The 19,813-nt window shown below is 46.9% G+C and overlaps 1 protein-coding gene across 5 annotated transcripts in view; it reads left to right on the top strand.

Annotated features, from left to right (window-relative positions):
• Positions 1–19,813, top strand: part of ctnnd2a (catenin (cadherin-associated protein), delta 2a) — a 166,460-nt gene that overhangs the window by 82,748 nt on the left and 63,899 nt on the right. For 4 of the 5 annotated variants that reach the window (XM_076157929.1, XM_076157931.1, XM_076157933.1 and 1 more), the window contains 6 exons: positions 851–905; positions 1,521–1,752; positions 2,226–2,343; positions 2,762–2,894; positions 7,022–7,195; positions 17,510–17,810. In XM_076157929.1, the coding sequence (XP_076014044.1) occupies positions 851–905; positions 1,521–1,752; positions 2,226–2,343; positions 2,762–2,894; positions 7,022–7,195; positions 17,510–17,810 (1,013 nt within the window). The remainder of the gene's footprint in view (positions 1–850; positions 906–1,520; positions 1,753–2,225; positions 2,344–2,761; positions 2,895–7,021; positions 7,196–17,509; positions 17,811–19,813) is intronic. The other variant, XM_076157930.1, reaches the window with a different exon arrangement.

The raw sequence follows: 19,813 nt of genomic DNA, 5'->3' as shown, positions 1-19,813 counted from the left end.
TATGCTCCTGTAACGTTTCTCCTGCTCGTTCCACTCAGTCTCCATTGTCTCTCTGTACATTGTCTCCCCGTCTGTCATCCTCTCACTACAGGCCTGTTGTCTCCCAGCACACACACAGATACACATACACTCTGCTTGATCACCAAGTGAGAAAACACCACCAAAATAGCCTTTGATAATGTAATGGGCAATTGTGTGCTTTTGTGTGTTTCTATATTTATCCAAGGAAGGAAGTTTGCTGAGCGTGCACTTTTGGCTTGGCATGTCTTTTATTCTGCATAATGTTAGCGCTGAAAATATTCACACCTGGAGACTGGAGATCAAGTACAAACATCCGGCGTGCGTCTGGCTCCCTGTGCATGTTTCGAGGCGTCATCTAACCATGTGTGACATGGTCCAACCCGGCACGTGTGTAACACTGAGATGCAGGAGCTTTGCGAGCGCTCAGACTGCCTTTGCGTGTGTGTTACCTGATACAGTGGCGACTGAGCTCCTAGGTGACTTTGTGATGCTGCAGAGCAGATGCATAATGTGGCCTCGTCTGATAGCACAACGCCGAATAATGTATTTGGAATCAGCTTGCCAGGTCTTACCGCCAACACAAAGCTGAATAAAGCTCATGTAGATGCTCCCTGGTGTTCTCCAGTGACGAGATGCATCATAGATCAGTCCGGAAAGACGGCAAAGATTGATGCTTTTGGTGTTTTGAGCGTGTGAGTGAGTTTGAATGCCGCCCTCTGATTTCGTCACTTTTTTAAGATCATCACAGACTCGACAAAAGCTTTGTTTTCCGTGATGGTTTTGATGATCTCTTCACCTCCTCATCATTTGTTTTGTTCCCTCGCCTCAGGTGACGTCGAGCCGCGCAGCCCAGCAGCAGCACCCGCAGACGGGGGCAGGGTCAGGTGAGGGCGCACCTCTCCCCTACTCCTTCTCTCCTCTTTTCTTCATCCACATGCATTCGCTTTCCTTCTCTCTTCTCCTGCAACACTGACACACACACACACCTGAAAGTCGGAGTAAAAACACTTTCTGTTAGGGACACTAATGCCTCCACCAGGCAGTCTGGGCAGTTCTCTCACATGTTGGATGTATTTCGGGCGCTGAGTTGCTTCGATGGTGTCAGTGTCTCCCACAGCCAAGAACAAACTTGACACTATGAGCAAATTTGGCTGAATAATTACTGAGGTCTCTTACATTGAGAGAAGTCACACTGTCAAATTTCATACACATATACTGAATTAATTTTAGAATTAATTTAGACTTGCCAGATTCAACACACTCTTGTTCCTGTTAACCCGCCCTGCGCCGGTTTAATACCTTCGTCATACTCCTGCCTCTAAAACGGCCGTCACAATCCTCCCTGCTGAGCTACTGTGCTAATATCCGATGCCAGTGTTTTCTGCTGTATCGCTCACATATCTGCTCTCCGACCCTCAGCCTCTCTATCTGTCTCTTTATCGGCCGATCTTGTGCTCTGGCGCTTATCGTTTCCCCCTTCTTCTCTCCTCATGCCGCAGGTATCTACTACTCCAGCTCCACCTTGCCTGCCCAGCGCGTCGGCTCTCCCCTCTCCACAGGAGGAGGAGGAGGAGGAGGAGGAGGGGGCTCGGCGTCCGGCTCCCCCAGCAAGCTCCAGCGTCTGGGATCGGCCTCCGACAAGCCAGGCTACTCCACCACTCAGCGTCTGCCCTCCTCCTCCTCCTCTCCCGGCAAACAGTCCCCTGCCAACCGACTGGCCAAGTCCTACAGGTGTGGAGAGGTTGACTTTGATATTCGTATATTGCCATTAATAGCGACACGTAATAGAGTCTGCTGCTGTTTAAGGGGGGGGGGGAGGGATCAACAGAAGGACATTAGCGGCAAGTAGTCTATTCAATCTATTCATGTTATTTCAGAGGTTTATCACAACCCATTTTTGCAATCTGCTGTGTAGAGAATGTGCATATGCATAACATACACATGCAGAATGTAATACAATACAGGAAACAGGCTGTTTCTCTATGAGATTTGAAATGGATGACATTATTTTCCAGTCATAACAAACCATCTTTTCACTGTCCCTTTCCCCTGAGCGACGCCGTCATTTCAGCAGTGTTGCATCAAGCAGTCAGAATGATTGAAATTATAACTACTTACTGCCAGCTATGTTGACACCAGAACTGTGGAGAGAGTGGGAAAAAAAAGTGGAAAAAATAATTATTTGATCATATTCTCTCTTGTAGCAGCTCAGTTGCTGTGACAACAGCTGGAGGGGGCGTGTCTCCCCTGAGGGTGGCGTCTCCACCCAGCGGCACTGCAGCAGGGGGAGGGGCTAGTTCGTCATCATCCCCTCTTCACCAGGTACGACGGTGTTTAGTTTCTTCTCACAAAGCAGGTGATGTTTATGTTGTGTTGTTCAAAAGCCAGAGTGCAAGGACGACAAGTAATCACGCCGCCATAATGTAGCAGGAGTATTGATCGATCGGATTGATGCTATTGACAGTTTCACAATCCTCTGTTATGCTATTGATTGATACCAAGTGGCTCGACGCTAAAGGTTTATTATTCTTTAGGCGCAGAGCAGCATTGTAAATCGAGTCCATACACACACATACACACACATCCTGTCCAAACTACATTCATCCCAAGTGCGCTGCTGCATACGGTCTATAGAATGAAAGCTATATATGAAAGCTGGTAGTGGAAGAGAGCACCGGCGGCTCCATCCTGACCTCCCTCTGTGCTCTGTGTGTTTATCATCCGTACGTTGTGTTTGCAGATGAGTTCAGGCATCGGGAGCTATGCCACTCTGTCTCCCAAACGACTGGCAGCTCACCACGCCTCTGACCAGTACAAGATTTCCCATGAGCTCTACGCCACGGCTACGCTGCAGAGGCCTGGCAGTCTGGCAGGTGGGAGCACTTACATACACACACACACACACACACACACACACACACACACACACACACACACACACACACACACACACACACAGTGAATACACGCTTTGATGTGCGTCACCCTCGGCCTCTTGTTTCTGTGCTTTCTCACGCTTTCTTAAATCTATTCCCTGACTGAGAAGAATATGCAGGGTTTATTTCTTTTGAAAGGTTCTTTGCCCTTCAGTATTACCGGCATTTTGGTTGTGTTTGCACGTCGGGTTATAGAGCTCCTTGACTCTCCTTAGCTGGGAGGATTGTGTCGTGCCGCCTCATATTTTACAGCTCCTTGCATTTTATTGTCACTCTAAATGTGGAGTTCTGTATCTAAATGTATTGAATGAGTGCTGCTTACCTCGGTGGATACGTTTGCCGCGGACAGGAAGGAGGGGGGAAGGTCTGTATAATTGTTCCAGCACGGTGTTGTATTGACTTTATTCGAGTACATCGCCCTTGGAAAAAAGAGCGTTGTGCGTATTTCCACACAAGGTTGCAAAGCAGATTTTCAATCCTAAAACAGAGACGTATGATGCGCGAGCTGTTTCTGGAGCAAACACGCGGAGGTTCTGCTTACGAGGTGGCCGTCCTACGCTGTCGGAACATTGAAACCAAACCCAGCGGCCGAGAGTCGTGTCTTACAATGGGCAGCATCCGCTTTATATTTCCCCTTTTTCAGTCGCCCCACACAACTTTATGGCTTTTTGTCCTTGACTGTGCAAAATTGAGTTGGCAGAATGTCAAAGTGAAAATGTGTCATGGCAATTGTTTGCGGTCCCTAGCAGTGTAGTGGGAGAAAAAATACATATCTGAGATTGGTTGTTTGTGTCTGTTCGAGTTAAGTAGATGAGGCCTTCTGTTTTCAAGGACCTGGAGCTGCCATGTTTGTACTGCAGGTTCAAATCAGACTAAAGATGGATTTAAATTGCCTTCCGCTTTCATTTGGCTCCACTCGAATGTGTGCCAGCGCCTGCGAGCACAAGGAATTAGACTCTCTGCTCTTCCTGTCACCGCCGATATGTCTTTCCAGGTTCTTCATAAGGTGATATAAGGTTTTTCCTAAAGCAGCAGCAGCAGGCGGGGGTTATAGACCAGCGGAATATAGGAACGCCGTTGAAATCTGGGAAATCTGCAAAGGAGAAAGTATACTGTGTGAATCTAATGTTCCTGGTGTGTGGGAGTGTTTTTAGTGCCGGATTTAACACGGAGGGGAGACTCGGCGGCCTCCTGTCACAGCTGGTTAGAGCCGAGAGAGAGATAGAGAGAGAGAGACAAGGGACTGTGTCTCCAGATGAAGTCGTGTCCAATCAGTCTAAGCGCAGTCAGGTCTGTGCATTTATTTGCGGCGTGTCGATGGACTGACTGTTAGTGGAAAAGTCCCTTTGCCACACTTGCTGTGCACAAGTTTACTTTTTGAAGTGACATTTTTCAGGTTTGTTTTTGTTTGTTTTTCATGCAGGACCAGACAAAATTGCTATTGATTCAGCCAAGAATAGTGTTTAGGGCTGAGGATTAAGTCTAATTGATCACTCTCCTACACTTGGGGCGATAATGATGGAAAACACGACCTTCCATGCTGTAAACTGACACCATATAATGGGCCAAAAAGTTTTTCAGAGTTCCCCAAATTCTGGATAGGAAGACTTGCCAGACTTAAATTTATCGTGTAAAGTAGCTGGCACTCGCTGGATGTATCTGCAGGTTTACTTACTTACATTACTTCCTCCTGCCGTAATTCCTCTTTTGAAAGTGAAGGAAAAGTGGTTCTAGATTTACGCAGAGCTTGTGCGCTGACGTGTTGGCGGGTTTCATCTGTCCGCTGTGCTCGGCGAGGCGCTTAACTGCTCTACAGAAGCGGCTCTACGGTACAATTCAGACAGAAATCAACTGTGTGTGTGTGTGTGTGTGAGGCGGAATCTAGGTTTGTATGTTTACATTAAGTTCTCCAAGGAACGATGAAAGCAGAGGAGCTCTAACAATATTTTTTGCAGCATTTAGGTCTTTTTTCTTTGCGTGCTCTCCTCAGCTTCTCTTCTCTTCTCTCCCCTTCTCCCCTCACTCTCCCCCTTCCTTTGAAAGAAAGAGGTCAGTGCGAGCGGGGCCCCCCTCGTGTGATTCCAAAAGTAAATGTATAAAAGAAAAAAAAAAATGAAAAAACAACTCACCAAGACTTCAAAGATGAGAGGGGGATGATGGGAAGGAGGAGAGGGAGGCTGGGATGAGTCACGTCATTAAGCGGGTGTGTCTGCCACTCTAATTAACACTCCTTCATGCATATTCTGACCACCTCTCTCACCTCTTCTTCCTCTCTTTTGATTCTCTCTCTCTCTCTCTCTCTCCCTCTCTCTCCGCCATGAAAACCTCAACCCCCCCTGGAGCTCAAAATAAGAAACCCTCTCTCTCTCTCTCTCTCTCTCTCTCTCTCTCTCTCTCTCTCTCTCTCTCTCCTCCCACCACCGCCTTGTTCTGTCTGCCACGCTTGGCTGGCGGAGTGTGAAGCGAAAAAGGCAGCCTACCTTCTCCTTTAGGAGCGGGAGGTAACCGGGCCAGAAGCTAAAGCAGGCTGTTGGAAAAGAAGGGCACCACAGCTGTGATGCACGTGGTCACACTGCAGACTGCCCACAATCAGGCAAACTAACGATTCGGAGCTGTACATTTATGCCGTACCTGAACCTAAATATGGCTTTCCTTGCCGTTTCTGACGCGTGTATCGCAAAATGCACACATTTACATCAGCAGTTAATCAATCAAGCCGCCCTCCTGTGAACCAAAATAGTGGCAGTGATTGGTGCACACGCCAATGCAGCAACAAGTGCTCCAATCCTTCTCCCCCGGCTCAGAATACGATTAAGACTCGGAGAAAGAAGGCTTTTTATCTGTTAATTCCTGCTCATTTGCGTCCGTTTTGCAGCTGCGACCTGCCTCAGGTTAGATCCGTGTAAAGCATGTAACAAGGTTTACCTTCCTTCTTTCTCTCTATCTCTCTGTCTCCTTTCCCCCTCTTTCTGTCTAAAAAATGATCTCCAAAATATGCCGTAATTGTATGCGCAATGTCATGTAAAATGTTTGCTACAATCAAAACAAATAGCACAAAAAAGAAAAGAAGTAAAGCGCAGGTGTCTGATGTGAGGAGCGAGCGATCCGACACGACCTGGTGGACAGAGCCTGAGAGCGCCGAACTCTATTCAGCCTTCGGTCACTTTAGGATCCTCGGCACGCGACTCCTCCCTAACTAACGTGCCATGATACCACATTAGCTCCACTGTCTCTCTCTCTCTCCAGTCGTCTAGTCTTCTTCTCCTATCTGTTTGGTGCGCTCATCTCCCGCTTTAACTTCCGCCCCTTTCTCATCTTCAAATGCGCCCTGCTCTTCCTCTTCCCCTTCATTTGTCTTCCCTCCTCTGCATCTTCAGAGGGAGGCCCCTGCTTTGCATTTGTTCTGCTGTGTAATGAACAAACGCCCGCTGTCAATGTCTTCCTCGCTCCGTGTCTGCGGGACTCCTGCCAAACCCAGAGAACGGGGGCGGAGGGGCCGGGAGACGCTGCATTTCATTATTTCAGAGGCTGGCGACCCGCAATGTGTTTCGCCGGAGAAGAAGAAACGCTGAAAAATAGTCATCACTCTCTCCTTCTCGCTGTCTGTCACACTAGGCTTCTGTCTCGTGTCTCTTCCTCGCGTCCCTTTTTTTTCCCGTCACTCTTCATCATCTTTTGCTGATATAGTTTGTGCCGCAGTCGCCGCCTCCCCTGCTGCAAACACACACATCTGAGGAAACAAGCATGCCGGGTAAATAGAACAGTCTGGGGCGCTCGCTTTAGTTTGTAAAGTATGAGTGATTTCCCCATCATTGATTGCCATCATTAGCCGGGGAAATGAACAGATCCAAAAACAGAGGGGTCATATTTCTTCTTTTAGCAACTCACTGCTGTTTCCCCCCTTCTGTTTTCCCTGTTACCTTATCTCACCCATCATCTTCCTCTCTCTTCCTCTTGCATCTCTCTTATTTATCTCTATATCTTTCCTTTCACTCTCTCTCAACCTTTTTTTCCTCTCTTCGTCACCCTCCCTCTAACTCTTCTTCTCCTCTTTTCTCCTCTAGGCTCCCGCGGCTCTTACAGCAGCCAGCACAGTCAGGAGCCCCTCCGGCCTCTGGGGTCCCCGGAGCACCACATAGACCCCATCTATGAGGAGCGCGTCTATCACAACAAGGGCCCCATGAGGAGCCTGAGCCAGAGCCAGGGACCAGATGGGGGCCCCTATCGCAACAACACAGGTGAGCACCTCAGTGTGACCGCACAACCGAGGGCCATCACACATTTTGTATTCATCCTCACACTGACCTGTTGTTGTTGTTGATACTATAACAGGATACGGTGACACTAAATGATCCCTCACCTATATTCACTCCCTTTGTTCAGTTCCGATCATAAATCCACAGCTGAACCACACAACTGTGCCAGACCTTGGACAAACGGAATAAATACATAAGAAGCAGTGTACACCAGGGGGGGCTTCACTTCTTTCCATCTGAAGCCCAAACCTCAGTATATCGCCGTTAATATCGCTACACGTGTAGGATGGAAACAAGTTAAGGGACAGACATGCACCTTACTGCCTATTATACAATTTTTTTATCATGCAGACACACACACACACACACACACACACACACACACACTCCCCAGCACCATCCACACACCTATTGTTGCCTCATCGGAGCTTATTTGAATGTGCGTTTAGGTACGGCGTGTTAATCCCATTACTGCATCATACCCATATGAAGAACACCCAAGTCTGTCGATGTCATTAGGCCTCAATGGCTCTCAGTAGCGTCAGGGCGAGAATTTTAGTTCAGTATATTACAATATTTGAGTTAAGTCAACGGTTTGGAGTCAGTTGACACTTGTGAGTGAGTGAGTGAGTGCGAGGTCCCTTTAAAATGGGCTTTGCTCTCACAGTGGTAACGCGGGACATCGCTTTGAAATCCAGCTCAACCCGCAGAGATGCAGCATTGTCTCAGCGAGGGGGGAGGAATTTATTAAATAACAGGGCCTCCGAAAGTGTACAGAAGAATCCACTTTTATCTATAATTTACCCAGCTGCCTGGTATTTGTAGCTTCAATAGGCGGGTAGAGGAAAAATTCACAAAGGAAAAATTGCGCTGCAGCTAAAAAAATCAATAGGCTGTGGATTAGACTATGTACAATTAATTGAATCACTTGGGGTTTACAATGTGCTGCTGCTTTGCGAGCTACAGTATTTGTCTCATCTCGTTGGAACGAAGCAAATCTGTGTCAAATAGTTTTCAGCCCGTGGCGCGCTCGTTCTCGTTCCTCTCCCCATAACGAATGCAACCCGAGACTTACACTCTGCCTTAGACTCGGCCTGAGCAAAGCATGTATTAAAATTCATCTAAATAGCATGAGCAGGGGAGGGGGAGGGGGGGGTGTTCCATTAAGGATTCATAATACACAGAGTGATAGCACATAATGAACTGATAAGGACCGTGCTGACATCGAGAGTGGTAAAGTCATTAATTATGTCATAGTGCCTTTTCTTGGCAATGGCAGGATCACATTATTGGTTCATTAAGCTGGCATGGATCAATGTAATTAATGCTATAAGTCATTATTTTGCCCGCGAAGAGAAAGGAGGTGTTCAGTGGTGTTGGTATTTCCCTCCACGGCGGGAACTTGGCGGGGCTTAATTCAGGAGTACTTTAAACACGGCAGGGCTCCGGCAGTCACATTAAGTTGACTGTATTTACTCTGAACGCAGGCCAGGCCAGCGCGTCGCTTAACTGGACAATGAACCATGAAGGGAGGCAACATGGCGACATGGCGGCAACAACTAACTAACTAGATTTGTACATGCGCCGGTTTTTATGGCCATCTTCCTGGCCCAGTTTAGACATAAGAAGGTGGGGATGGGCGGGCGGGGGAGAAAAGGAAGTATGTGAGGCAGGTTGAAATAGGGGTCAAAGCTGGCGGTCTAAGCCAAATTAAAGAGGCAAGATGGGAGATTTATAACCGCAATTAATCTTTGTGTTTTAGCTTTGAGCCTCCCTTTTCCGCTCCACTGTTGCTTAGCGATATGGTGCGTTTTATGGTCGCGTCCTCCTCCGCTGCCTTTTTTGGGGGAGAATTCACAATTTCTATCGGCACCCACAACAACAACAACAACACCACCAGCACCACCAGCACCAGCGAGCTCCTCTCCGTCTGGCGTCAGCTCCTTTGAGCAAACAGTCCCGGAGTTGTGTACATACATACTGACATTTTACTGGCGGCATGATATTCCACAGCAATCTCCGAAAACAGCAAAAGATCTCGCCGGCAGTACGCAGGCGGGCTGGGAGTGTGTGTTTGAGTGTGTTTCCATTATACGCTCCTCTCCCTCTCTCTCTATCGTTCCCTTCAGCTGTATTTGCCTTGTTGGCCGGCGTTTTGGGCAATGAGTATTTCCAGGACATCTAAATACAACTGAGGGAAATAATAATAAAGGAAGGAGCTGTTAAACATTTCCTCCGCTTGTCTGCTTGTGCACGTTTTTGTGTTTCTCTCGCTCTCGCTGTAACTCTGCTTCTCTCCCACATTCAGGCATTCAGCCATTCTTTTGTTATTTCTCACTGGCTACTGCCTCACCCTCTTTCATCCTCATTTCCTATCCAGCCAGTCCACACACACACATACACAGGCGCACATAGCTATTGTGTGTGTGTGTGTGTGTGTGTGTGTGTGTGTGTGTGTGTGTGTGTACATGTGTGAAAGCACTGATGCGCAGTGTTTCATTCTTGGATTTAACCAGGCCAGCGCCCCGGAGGACTGCAGGTTAATGTGGCCTATTTAAACCGATTATTCCTGCATGGTCACAGTGACACACACACACACACACACAATTTCTGGTGCTCAGCAGCATTGCAGAAGCGGAAAGATCCAGAATGTGGTTAAGGCCTTTCATTGCTTTCCTGGAAAGACAGTAAACTTTGAATCAACACTCTCATGCACGACTTTATCTATTTGTCCTTCACACGCACATTTTGCTGATTTTGGCCTCCATCTTCTCTGCCTCCTCTTCTCTCACACTCACCCAAACATGTGCCTTTAGCTCATTCTCTGTCTCCTCTTCCTCCCGTCTTGCCTTTGTTCCTTCATTTTGTGCCTTCCCTCCTCATGTCACATAAGCTATCTCGGTCTGTATTGAATGACTCTGACCACCGGGAATAACACTGCCTGGATGCTGGATGTCACACTTTTCCGCTTTAATGGCTTGACATCAGACCTGCGTGTATCTAAGTCGGGTAGATTTACTGCCACGGCCATTTGTCAGGTGTGTGTAGTTGCCATTTTGACCCATTGTTGTAGATAACACTGGTGTCTATAGAAGAGACTTAAACAGCGAGAAATATATAAGCAGGAAGCCACAACCGAAAACAAGATCAGATTTTTTTAAGTGTTCCCAGAACCAGATAAGCATTAGATTCCCATGTCGTGTGTGTCCATGTGTACAATTTCGTATATAGCTGGTACAAGGTCAAAGGTCTTTGTTGATATACGGTGTGTCCTCTTAATGTGTGTGTACGTGTGTGTGTGTGTGTGTGTGGGTGTGTGTGTGTGTGTGTGTGTGGTCCGTATCGGGGGGATGATTCTAAATCAGTTCTGTAATCATGCATTTGTCTTATCAGCAGCTCAGTGCAGACAAGTAAGATTTACAATGCTATTTAAAAAGTGTTTACTATATCTTACTTTATACTTCTTCATTTATAAATGAGAATATAACACCCAGTCCCTCCAATGGAGACAGACAGATGAGAATATGGAAAAGGGAACTGAAATATTAAGGCAGAAGCGAAAGACAAAAGACAAAGATGAAAGATAATGATGATGAATGAGAGAAAATCAGCCCAAAGAAAAACAAACACCATCGTGGAGACAATGGAGAATGAATACGAGTGGGCAGGGAGACGGATCGAGGAAGAGGGGAGCAGTGTGGGTGTGAGACAGAGAAGACGAAGAGAGACCCAAATCACCAAACACCAAAACAGTTGGCAAACACCCATCTCCCACCTGGAACAGCATGAAGAAGACAACAGAGAGAGAAAAGGTGGAAGAAGAGAAGGCAGGGAGCTTAAACAAAGACTGGAGCTGTGGGGAGGTGGGGGGAAGGAAAATACCAGCGAGAAGAAACAATTTGGACTGAAGGTCAACAACGCTGTAAACAATAAACAAAACTTACACTGAGCGAAACAGGTAATATGAAAAGGATTAAGATAGAAGGACTGCTGCTGTGCTTCTGTTATACAGTCATCAATATGTATTAGAAGGATGGATGGTTTGGTCCCTGAGCAGATCTCCGGACAGATGCTTGAGGCTGATATTGCTCTGCAGGAGGGAAGTCTTTGACAATCTCAGACGAAGGTCCGGCAGGCAAACGTCTAATTTCCTGTTATCGTTTGAGCCGTTAAACGCAATTTGTCAATACAATTTCATCAGCGTGTGGCAGGAGTCGCTACAAAGTCAGAGAGATGTAAAGAGAAGTCACACCGGCATGAAAGCGTTGGGGCGTAGCTGCAGCCGCACCTTTCGTTCAGTTTGTGCTCGCAATCTACATCCAATTAGCGGCTGATTTACAGAGTCAGCAGCTCATTACGCAATCAGCTCCCGGTTCAGCGCGAAGGAGGCTCAGGCGACTCAGTGGCTGGATGCGCAAAAGGAAAATATCTGCTTCTTTTGTGACTAATTCGTGTTTTAGTTACATCTTAGCCACCTGGGACCTGCAGACAAAGAAGATCCCAGACGCAAACAAGAATACGGTTGATTTATTTGTTATGGCTACTTGCACATCCAGCAGACTCAGCAGCAGTTTTTCTGCCCACCTGATAAATCCAAGTCTACCATTCGCTCTGCTTTTAACTACGTTTTGATCCCCGCCAACTCCTGAGTCTTTGGCGGCTGCAATCGACTGTCTACATCACACTCTGGCTAACTTTGTCTCAGGCCGTTTAATGCTGTTAGAAACATTCAAAGCGCTCTCTCGTCTGTTCTCATTATCCTCGTCTGCAATGGCGAGATTACTACGAGGCAGCAGCTGCGTTCTTCACCTCTTTTTGGAATTAGGCGAGGACAGATTAGGTTGATGTAATAGAGATCCATCCTTATTGGTGAGTCCCTTTACCTTCCTTTAAACGGTAATAGATGAGCGCTGTGATCGATTGATTCTGTCGTTGTTCCTGTGTTTAAATCGCAGCGGAAGCCCAACAGCCTCAGCCGACCTCCATCACCATTTCATTTCTTTGGTCCCTGTTGGAGGCTCAGTGCAGGAAACCAGAGCACTGCAGTGTCACACCAACTCGCCTCTGTGCCCCTCCCGTCTGTGTTTATTTGTTTGTTTGTGTGTGTGGGCTAGGTTAGATTAGGTTTGTTTGACCAGGATCAATTCCAGATTCACCTCTGATTCACTTCATATCTTTAGTGAGCGGACTGCCTCATGGGCACAGACAAAGACAATCCATTCCTATATAATTTTGATGTTAAAGACTCAGTTAAGGACCACATATGTACATTTTACAAGTTATAGATTTTACTTGGCTTGCATTGTGGGTTAAGAATGTACAGTAAATACAGTGAGTTTCTGCTTAGGCTGGGGAAATCTTTAATTACCAGCTTAAAGCATCTTACTTACTTTCAAGATCAGCACTAATGCGTTCCCTGGTGGAAACACATGGCACTTCCTAAATGTAAGTTTAAGCTATACTATCTCTCTGACGCACACATACACACACACACAGGCTGTGCACGTTAGCAAAATGTCACACACACACACACACACACACACACACACACACACACACACATTGAACTCACAGGTTGTGTGTGATTAGCATATTCTCTGTTTTATCAGCACTAATGAATTCATAACTGCAAAAAGAATCCTCTGCTTTGTTTTTGTCCTCAGAGATCACAGCTAAATTTGACAACAGTGCCAAAGCAGCTTTGACTGTCTTCATCAGATGAAAAGAAATAATTCACTCTATTGTTCTGCATGTTTTATTCATTAAATGAATCAGATATATATAAATAACTTTTGAGTCAGCATGGCCTTTTGAAACACAATTCAACACAAATGGCACTGATGATGAAGGTCTGGATAACTGATTAGGCTTCAATAAAGCAATTCTGTCCCTATTTTGTTCAGATCTGGTCTTTTTGTCACGACCTTGCAAGTGACCCCCAGGCATCTGCCCCCAAACCATCCCGCGTGCTCACATGACCAAATCAATGTGACACGCAACAACAAAACACGTCTCTCCGCTGGCTGCTGTTGACTTCCAGCTGTAACTGACCACGTAGGGAAGTGACCCAAATCCTGCAGCATTAACATGGATTCAGTTCTTTTGTTTTTGGTAATTAGCTGAGACCTTTTGTGGAGTAGATACAGTGAGTGAGACGCCTCTTAGTTTATTTTTATTTTATTTTATTTCATTTTATTCTTTCCACCATTCCAGAAGTAACACGCGACTTTGTCCTTGCGCGGCATGACCACTTAGCCGCGGCTGCTGGTCTGGACCCCCTGCTGTGTCTAAGTGGCACACTTGGAGAAAGACATGGCACCTTGACTCAAACAAACACGCGTCCTACAGCTCCCACAATGTAAAATCTAGTATACTTTGCAGTATACGAAGAGTGTCAAAGTGTTTGTGTATGTGTGTGTGCGTCCTCCAGAGCTCCCGGCACAGGAACATCAAGAGCTGTGTGTTGGCCAGGGGGCTCTGCCAGGGATAAACAGAGGGAGAAACTAATCCTTTCTTTCCTCCGCATCCAAGCAGTGTGTGTGTTTGTGTTTGTGTGTGTGTGTTTGGTCTGTTGTTCCTCTGTGCAGGGATGTGTATGCATGTTACGCTTTGAGAAAAAAAGACACGCTACATGCATAAATGTTTGCTTCATGTCAATCACTTGCATGTTTGGAAATGTGCATGTGTGTCAGAGAGAGAGAGAAAGAAAGAGAGTGACAGAGAGTGAGTTCTGAGGGGTTTTGTGTAATCGCACTGAGCACTGAAGCGTGTCGAGAGAAAGGACATGTCCTCAGCTCAGATCACATAGACAACTACAACCACAATGGGAGGAAGGGAGGGAGACGCAGAGAAGAAAAAAGGAGGGATAGAAGAGAGAGAGATGAAATGAATGGCCGGCTGGAGAGAGGATGACAGAGGAGAAGAACAGAGACGGGGATGGAGCCTAGGATATGGGGAGGGAGAGAGAGAGAGAGAGAGAGAGAGAGGAGAGAGAGAGAGAGAGAGAGAGAGAGAGAGAGAGAGAGAGAGAGAGAGAGAGAGAGAGAGAGAGAGAGAGAGAGAGAGGAGGTTGAAAGGGCTTTGGATGAAAGAACAAGAGATGGATGGAAGTGAAGGAGAGAGAGAAAAGGGACAGAGAGAGAGAGAGAGATTCAGAAAACGGAGGCGGAGATGAAAGAGCAAGGATGGACACGCAAAAGCTCTGAGGATTGGTTTGATCCCTCCATACTTTATTCTCTCCCCATCTCCTCCGTTCCTAAGAGAAGCTTGGCGACGCATCAGCTAATTGCAGACGTATCGCCATGTCAAGTGACTAATAGAGTTTCCTTTTCCTGCCGCTGCTCTGCCAGCAGGAACGTAGCCACGATTTGTTTACTACGTGCGGCGGCGGGGGGGACGCAGAAACGCAGCCCCCCCCGTACTTATATCTCCCTCTCAAGCACAATTTCACACCATGAGAGTGATGGTGTGACGTGTGTGTGTGTGTGTGTGTGTGTGTGTGTGTGTGTGAACATCCATGGCAGATTTTCTGATTTGTTTATTATTTCATCAAACAGCACAGGGAGTCGCAGCCTCACCTAGTGGCTCTCCCTCCCTCCCTCCCTCCCTCCCTCCCTGCTTAACCCTCATATACAGTAATTGTAATGTTAATCTTTAGCGGGAGTCTCAAATAATCCGTCCTGCTCGTCATTGTTTCTGACCTTTTACCTTCACACCAATTGGAAGCACAGCTGTTTTCTCTGCATGTTTTCGTGAAAATCAGATTTTGTCAAATCCTTTCAAACATGAGCTTCATTTTATCTGTCGGATTCTGTGAAATTTGCACATTATTTACTTGAAGAAAGACTATTTTTGGTTTCTTTGTTGTTTTGAATTTGAATTTGAATGGGAATTTTTCACTTTTCAGTAAGAAAAGGATTCATAAGAATACTTTTTATTCATAAATCCTCACACCTCAGGCTCTGAAGGGTTGAGATGAAAGAGGCTCTACAACTGATTCTGACAAGGACAGATTTCCAAGAGGTTACCCCCACACACACACACACACACACACACACACACACACACACACACACACACCTGCACAAATGCATGCGTAAACACGTGCGTGCTCTGATATTCGCCTGGTGATATTGCTCCCAAAGGTCAAGACATCAGTCAGAACACAACATTAGCAGAGCACATGATAAATTCAGCAGCACTCCGTTCACATCAGGTTAGGAGAAGAAGAGAATGAGTGGTGAGGAAGACGGAGAAGAAGAAGAAAATAGAATGCATAAATAGTTGTGAGGAAGCTTTAAGCAAACACAAAGAAGAATTTGATGGCTGGTTTGTTTGCTGTCTCTGTCTCCTTCTTTTCTCCTTCATCAGCCTGTTCTCAAGGACGTCCCTGGTTCACCACAGGACAGAATGACGATAATAATAATAATAAAATGATCATTTTTGTCTTTTCACATCTCCTCCCTCTTCGCCGCTCTCCCATCTCGTCTCTGTTGCTCTGAGGACAGTCCTGTCTGGGAGTCAATCCCCTTGGCGGGTGCACGCTGACACTGGCAGTGTTCGCCCGAAGCCCAAGCTACTAATGAGACGTTCAGAGAGGCCGACACACCACACACACCACTTAAAGAGTAGAGAAAAGGCCCGGATTTGTGTCTGATGGAAGCGGCTGTGCTTCATTACCCTCCTATAGTCTCTGTTAAACTCCGCTTTCACGTCATTCCCTCTCCTCTTCGTCGTTGTCCTCCTCCTCCGGTTGACACTTTTAACGATGCTGGTCCGTCCCTCATCTCCCGGCCTTTTGTCTCAGATTTTTCCCAGGCCTCTCCCGCCGCCTTTTCGTGAAATTAATCAGCCGATGAGCTCGGAAAGACTTGTGGGTTTCGAACTTGTTAGGGGAGAAAAGGTCATTCAAGTAAAATACGTGTGTGTGTGTGTGTGTGTGTGTGTGTGTGTGTGTGTGTGTGTGTGTGTGTGTGTGTGTGTGTGTGTGTGTGTGTGCGCGCGCGATTGAGGGGTAGGGGGAAGGGAGGAGAAAGTGATAAGAGGGTTGTGAAGGTCAAGCAAATGCCAGCACTCAAGACATTGCTAAAGAGCAAGTTTGTCGGTCACATAAAGATGAGACACACACACACACACACACACACACACACTCACACACACACACACTCACACACTCTCTCTCAAATGCACACATCCTTCTCTACCTTCATAAATTTACGTTTGCCCTCTTTCCCATGAGAGTGTTTGTTACCGAACCCATGCATGTGTCTATCCTGTGTGAGGGTGTTTGTGTGTGTTTGTGTTTGTGTGTGTTGTTATTTTCCTATCTACACATAGTTTAAAGGCTAATTCCCCTCCTAAGAAAAGACTCATCGGCCTGTGTTAATGTGCCAGTCAATCACACGGCTGCATATTGATTTCTAAGCCCCCTGATTTATGGCACACTCACGCTGCCTGAACTACACATTTACGGTGTTGTTTCTGCATGTGCGAGTGTGAGTGTGTGTGTGAGTGTGTGTGTGTGTGTGTGTGTGTGTGTTTGTGTCTCTGTGTACACATACCTCGGCCCCTAACGACAGACGAGATGGAGCTCCACCGCGCCTTCTGTCTGTGTTTTTACAGCCAGAGAAATGAGGCCCCCAGACTCGCATTAACACCTTGATATATCTCGTATGCTCACTTCCAGCACAGCGCAGAGGGAAGAGCTGAGACAGACACAGTGCCCCCTGCTGGCTGCTCGCATACGCAGAGCTTATCGACATTCATGGACACTCACGGGACGACTTCACAATGAGTCCAGAGCTTTATGTGGGACTTCATGAGCAAACAAACTAACAGGGTGTCATTGTGAGTGCTGACCCCTAATGGTGTAAATCAATTTTGGAGCGATAAGATGCTCTTACTAATTGGTTAGAATATTCTATAAACATTTTGTGTGCCGACTAGAAAACCACAATTTGTCTTTTTATTCTAATGTATAATCTTCTCTGATGACGATAATGATTGTTCTTCTACAGCGTTGATTGCAGGGTTCATTATAAATGTTATTCTAATCTTCATCCGCAATCTAAACAACTTTCTCCCTTTTCAAACTTCCCTCACTTTTGAAAATCATTCCTTGATTCTCAATCCGTGCCGTCCGTATGGACACATGCTTGCCTTTGTCTGTCTTCGACCCCCTGTCCTCCTTGCTCCTTTCTCCCTCTGCTGTCCTCTTCCTCACCCCTGCAGACCTGACCCAGCATGTGTATGACCGGACCCTAAGTTATGTCCTCTTTCCCTACTTTCCTTTCCTAGCTCCCTCCTCTCCTGGTGTCGACTCCGCCACTTTGCAGCGCACCTCAAGTCACGGGACGGCGACGGGGAACTACAGCCGCGGCGGGAACAACAACTACGCCACAGTGGGGCCGGGATACACCTCCAGTGTGGGTGCGGGGGATGTGTTTGGCTCAGACCCGTACGTGGCAGACCCCTACCGCACCCTGCAGTACTGCCCCTCAGTGGTGGAGTCACCCTACAGTAAATCTGGACCAGCCCTACCGCCTGAAGGCAGCCTGCAGCGCTCCCCCTCCATCGACTCCATACAGAAAGACCCCAGGTAGGAAGAAAGAAAGAGAGAGTGGGAGAGTGTGCGGCGAGTGTGACGAAGATCACAGAGCGTGGGAGGTTTAAAGTCAGATCGAAAAGGTGTAAGCGGAATTGATAAGTTTCCCTACAGAAAAAGCGCAAAGACACACACTCACACACACACACAGACAGGTCAATACTCGTTTGTGATCTGCAGTGTCATCCCTCCCTTATGACTGCTGTCAATGCGCACACAGAAGGATTTATGGATCTGTACACACACAGTATACAGGGCGTGTGTGTGACGATTAGACTTGGACAGTATAAAACAGAACACACACACACCACCACCATGTGTGACACATTACTGTGGAACTCAAACACTCACAGAAGTTCAATCCAACTCGATTTGAGGCTGTTGCCAATGGTGGTTTAGCATCGAGTTACATCGCACTGGAAGGTCTTTCAGATATTTCGCCGATCAATACAACAGCTTACAATATAAGACAGCTTGTGTTGCAGGGCTATTGCATTGAATTGTAATATCCTACACGTGTTTACATTGGTGTACGACTCGCACACACTCTCTCACACTCACATTCACACACACACACACACACACATCCATCCAAATCAATATCTCTGTCGTTGTCACGGGCAAGCCGTCCAGGTGAATCCTCTGAGACTGCTTGACCCGCTCCACTCCGGGTATTGACCGATTGTTACGGTTACGGCTTATCAATCACCGCATCTCACACACACACACGTAGGCATAGTTTGAACTCCTTGTTGCTCGTGGAATTCCTCTGCAGACTTTTTTTTGAAGCTCCACATACTTCTACTTGAGTCGCCGTGCACATTACGCTTATCGGGTCTCTGCATTGTACCTGGATGTTTCAAATTAATTCGGTTAATATGCAGGAGTGTCTCGCCGCCTGTTGCCTTTGAAGCTTTCTTCCACGCCTTTAATGCGGCGCGGCGTATAAAAGGAGTCGCACTGCGCTGTGATCACTTCCATCCTCTTGTCTCTGCAATTAAGCGGCACTCTCTCTTCTGACGAACGTCTCTCTATATATTTATTTCACAGGGGCTCCTTCATGTATCGCTCCTTTAATTAGGGAGCGAGGTGGCTCGAGTCTCAGCAGCAGCCATCAATCACAGGAGACAGACACACGAGAGAGAGGGGGGGGGGGTAATCGAGACAAAGGAGAGAGAGAAGTTATTGGGTGCTGTTTGTCTGATCTTGGAGCATTGTGTAGGATGTTACAGTATTGTTTTATGGTCCCGCTCACGATTGGAGGCCCTGGTTTGGGAAAAATCCATTTTCAATATTTCCACACCAGGCTTCAAACATCCACTGTAACTCTCCTACTTATTATCTGTGAATCAGAGCCGTGTGCAACATTTCTCTTTGCCACGAGGTTAAATGGCCGCCTACTCAAACCTCACTCTCGCTCCTTTGCTGTAATTGGATCTAGCTGAGCTAACATGAAGTGCTAAATGAGTTACCAGCTATTAGACACAAGGAACACTCTAAGTGAGGGTAGAGGTTGTGCGTGCGCGTGTGTGTGTGTGTGTGTGTGGCAGGTGCTTTTTTTTCCCCATGTCCTGCCATCAGCATATTCCCATACTGTGTTATTGTCGCGTGTGTGTGTGTGTGTTTGGAGCTATTATAATCGCAGAGGAGTGAGCGAGAGATGATAGAGGTGAATTGCGAGAGAGAGAGAGAGAGAGAGAGAGAGAGAGAGAGAGAGAGAGAGAGAGAAGAGAAAACTCAATAACCGCTAATGGATGGGAGTGAGGAGAGGAGGAAGAGAGAGAGGAACTGATGGCAGGGAAGAAAGGAAGGTAGGAAGGAAGGACGGTAGGAAGGACAATCGAGGAAGGGAAGTATAGCTGGAGGGTGAGAGGGACGAGGTGTGATGTGGGCAGGACATGACAGAGCGCCATCTCTGAGTAGAAGGGGACCAATGGAGGTGAAGGGCGAGTTAAGTGGAGGGACCGTTGAGGAGAGAGAGAGTTTTTTGTGATAGA

This window comes from Genypterus blacodes, unplaced genomic scaffold, assembly GCF_046128005.1.
Source record: "Genypterus blacodes isolate CSIRO-AG114 ecotype Tasmania unplaced genomic scaffold, CSIRO-AGI_Gbla_v1 ptg000076l_1, whole genome shotgun sequence".
In the NCBI taxonomy this organism is placed as follows: domain Eukaryota; kingdom Metazoa; phylum Chordata; class Actinopteri; order Ophidiiformes; family Ophidiidae; genus Genypterus; species Genypterus blacodes.
The sequence above is the reverse complement of the archived record's forward strand: the minus strand, read 5'-3'. Positions and strand labels throughout refer to the sequence as shown.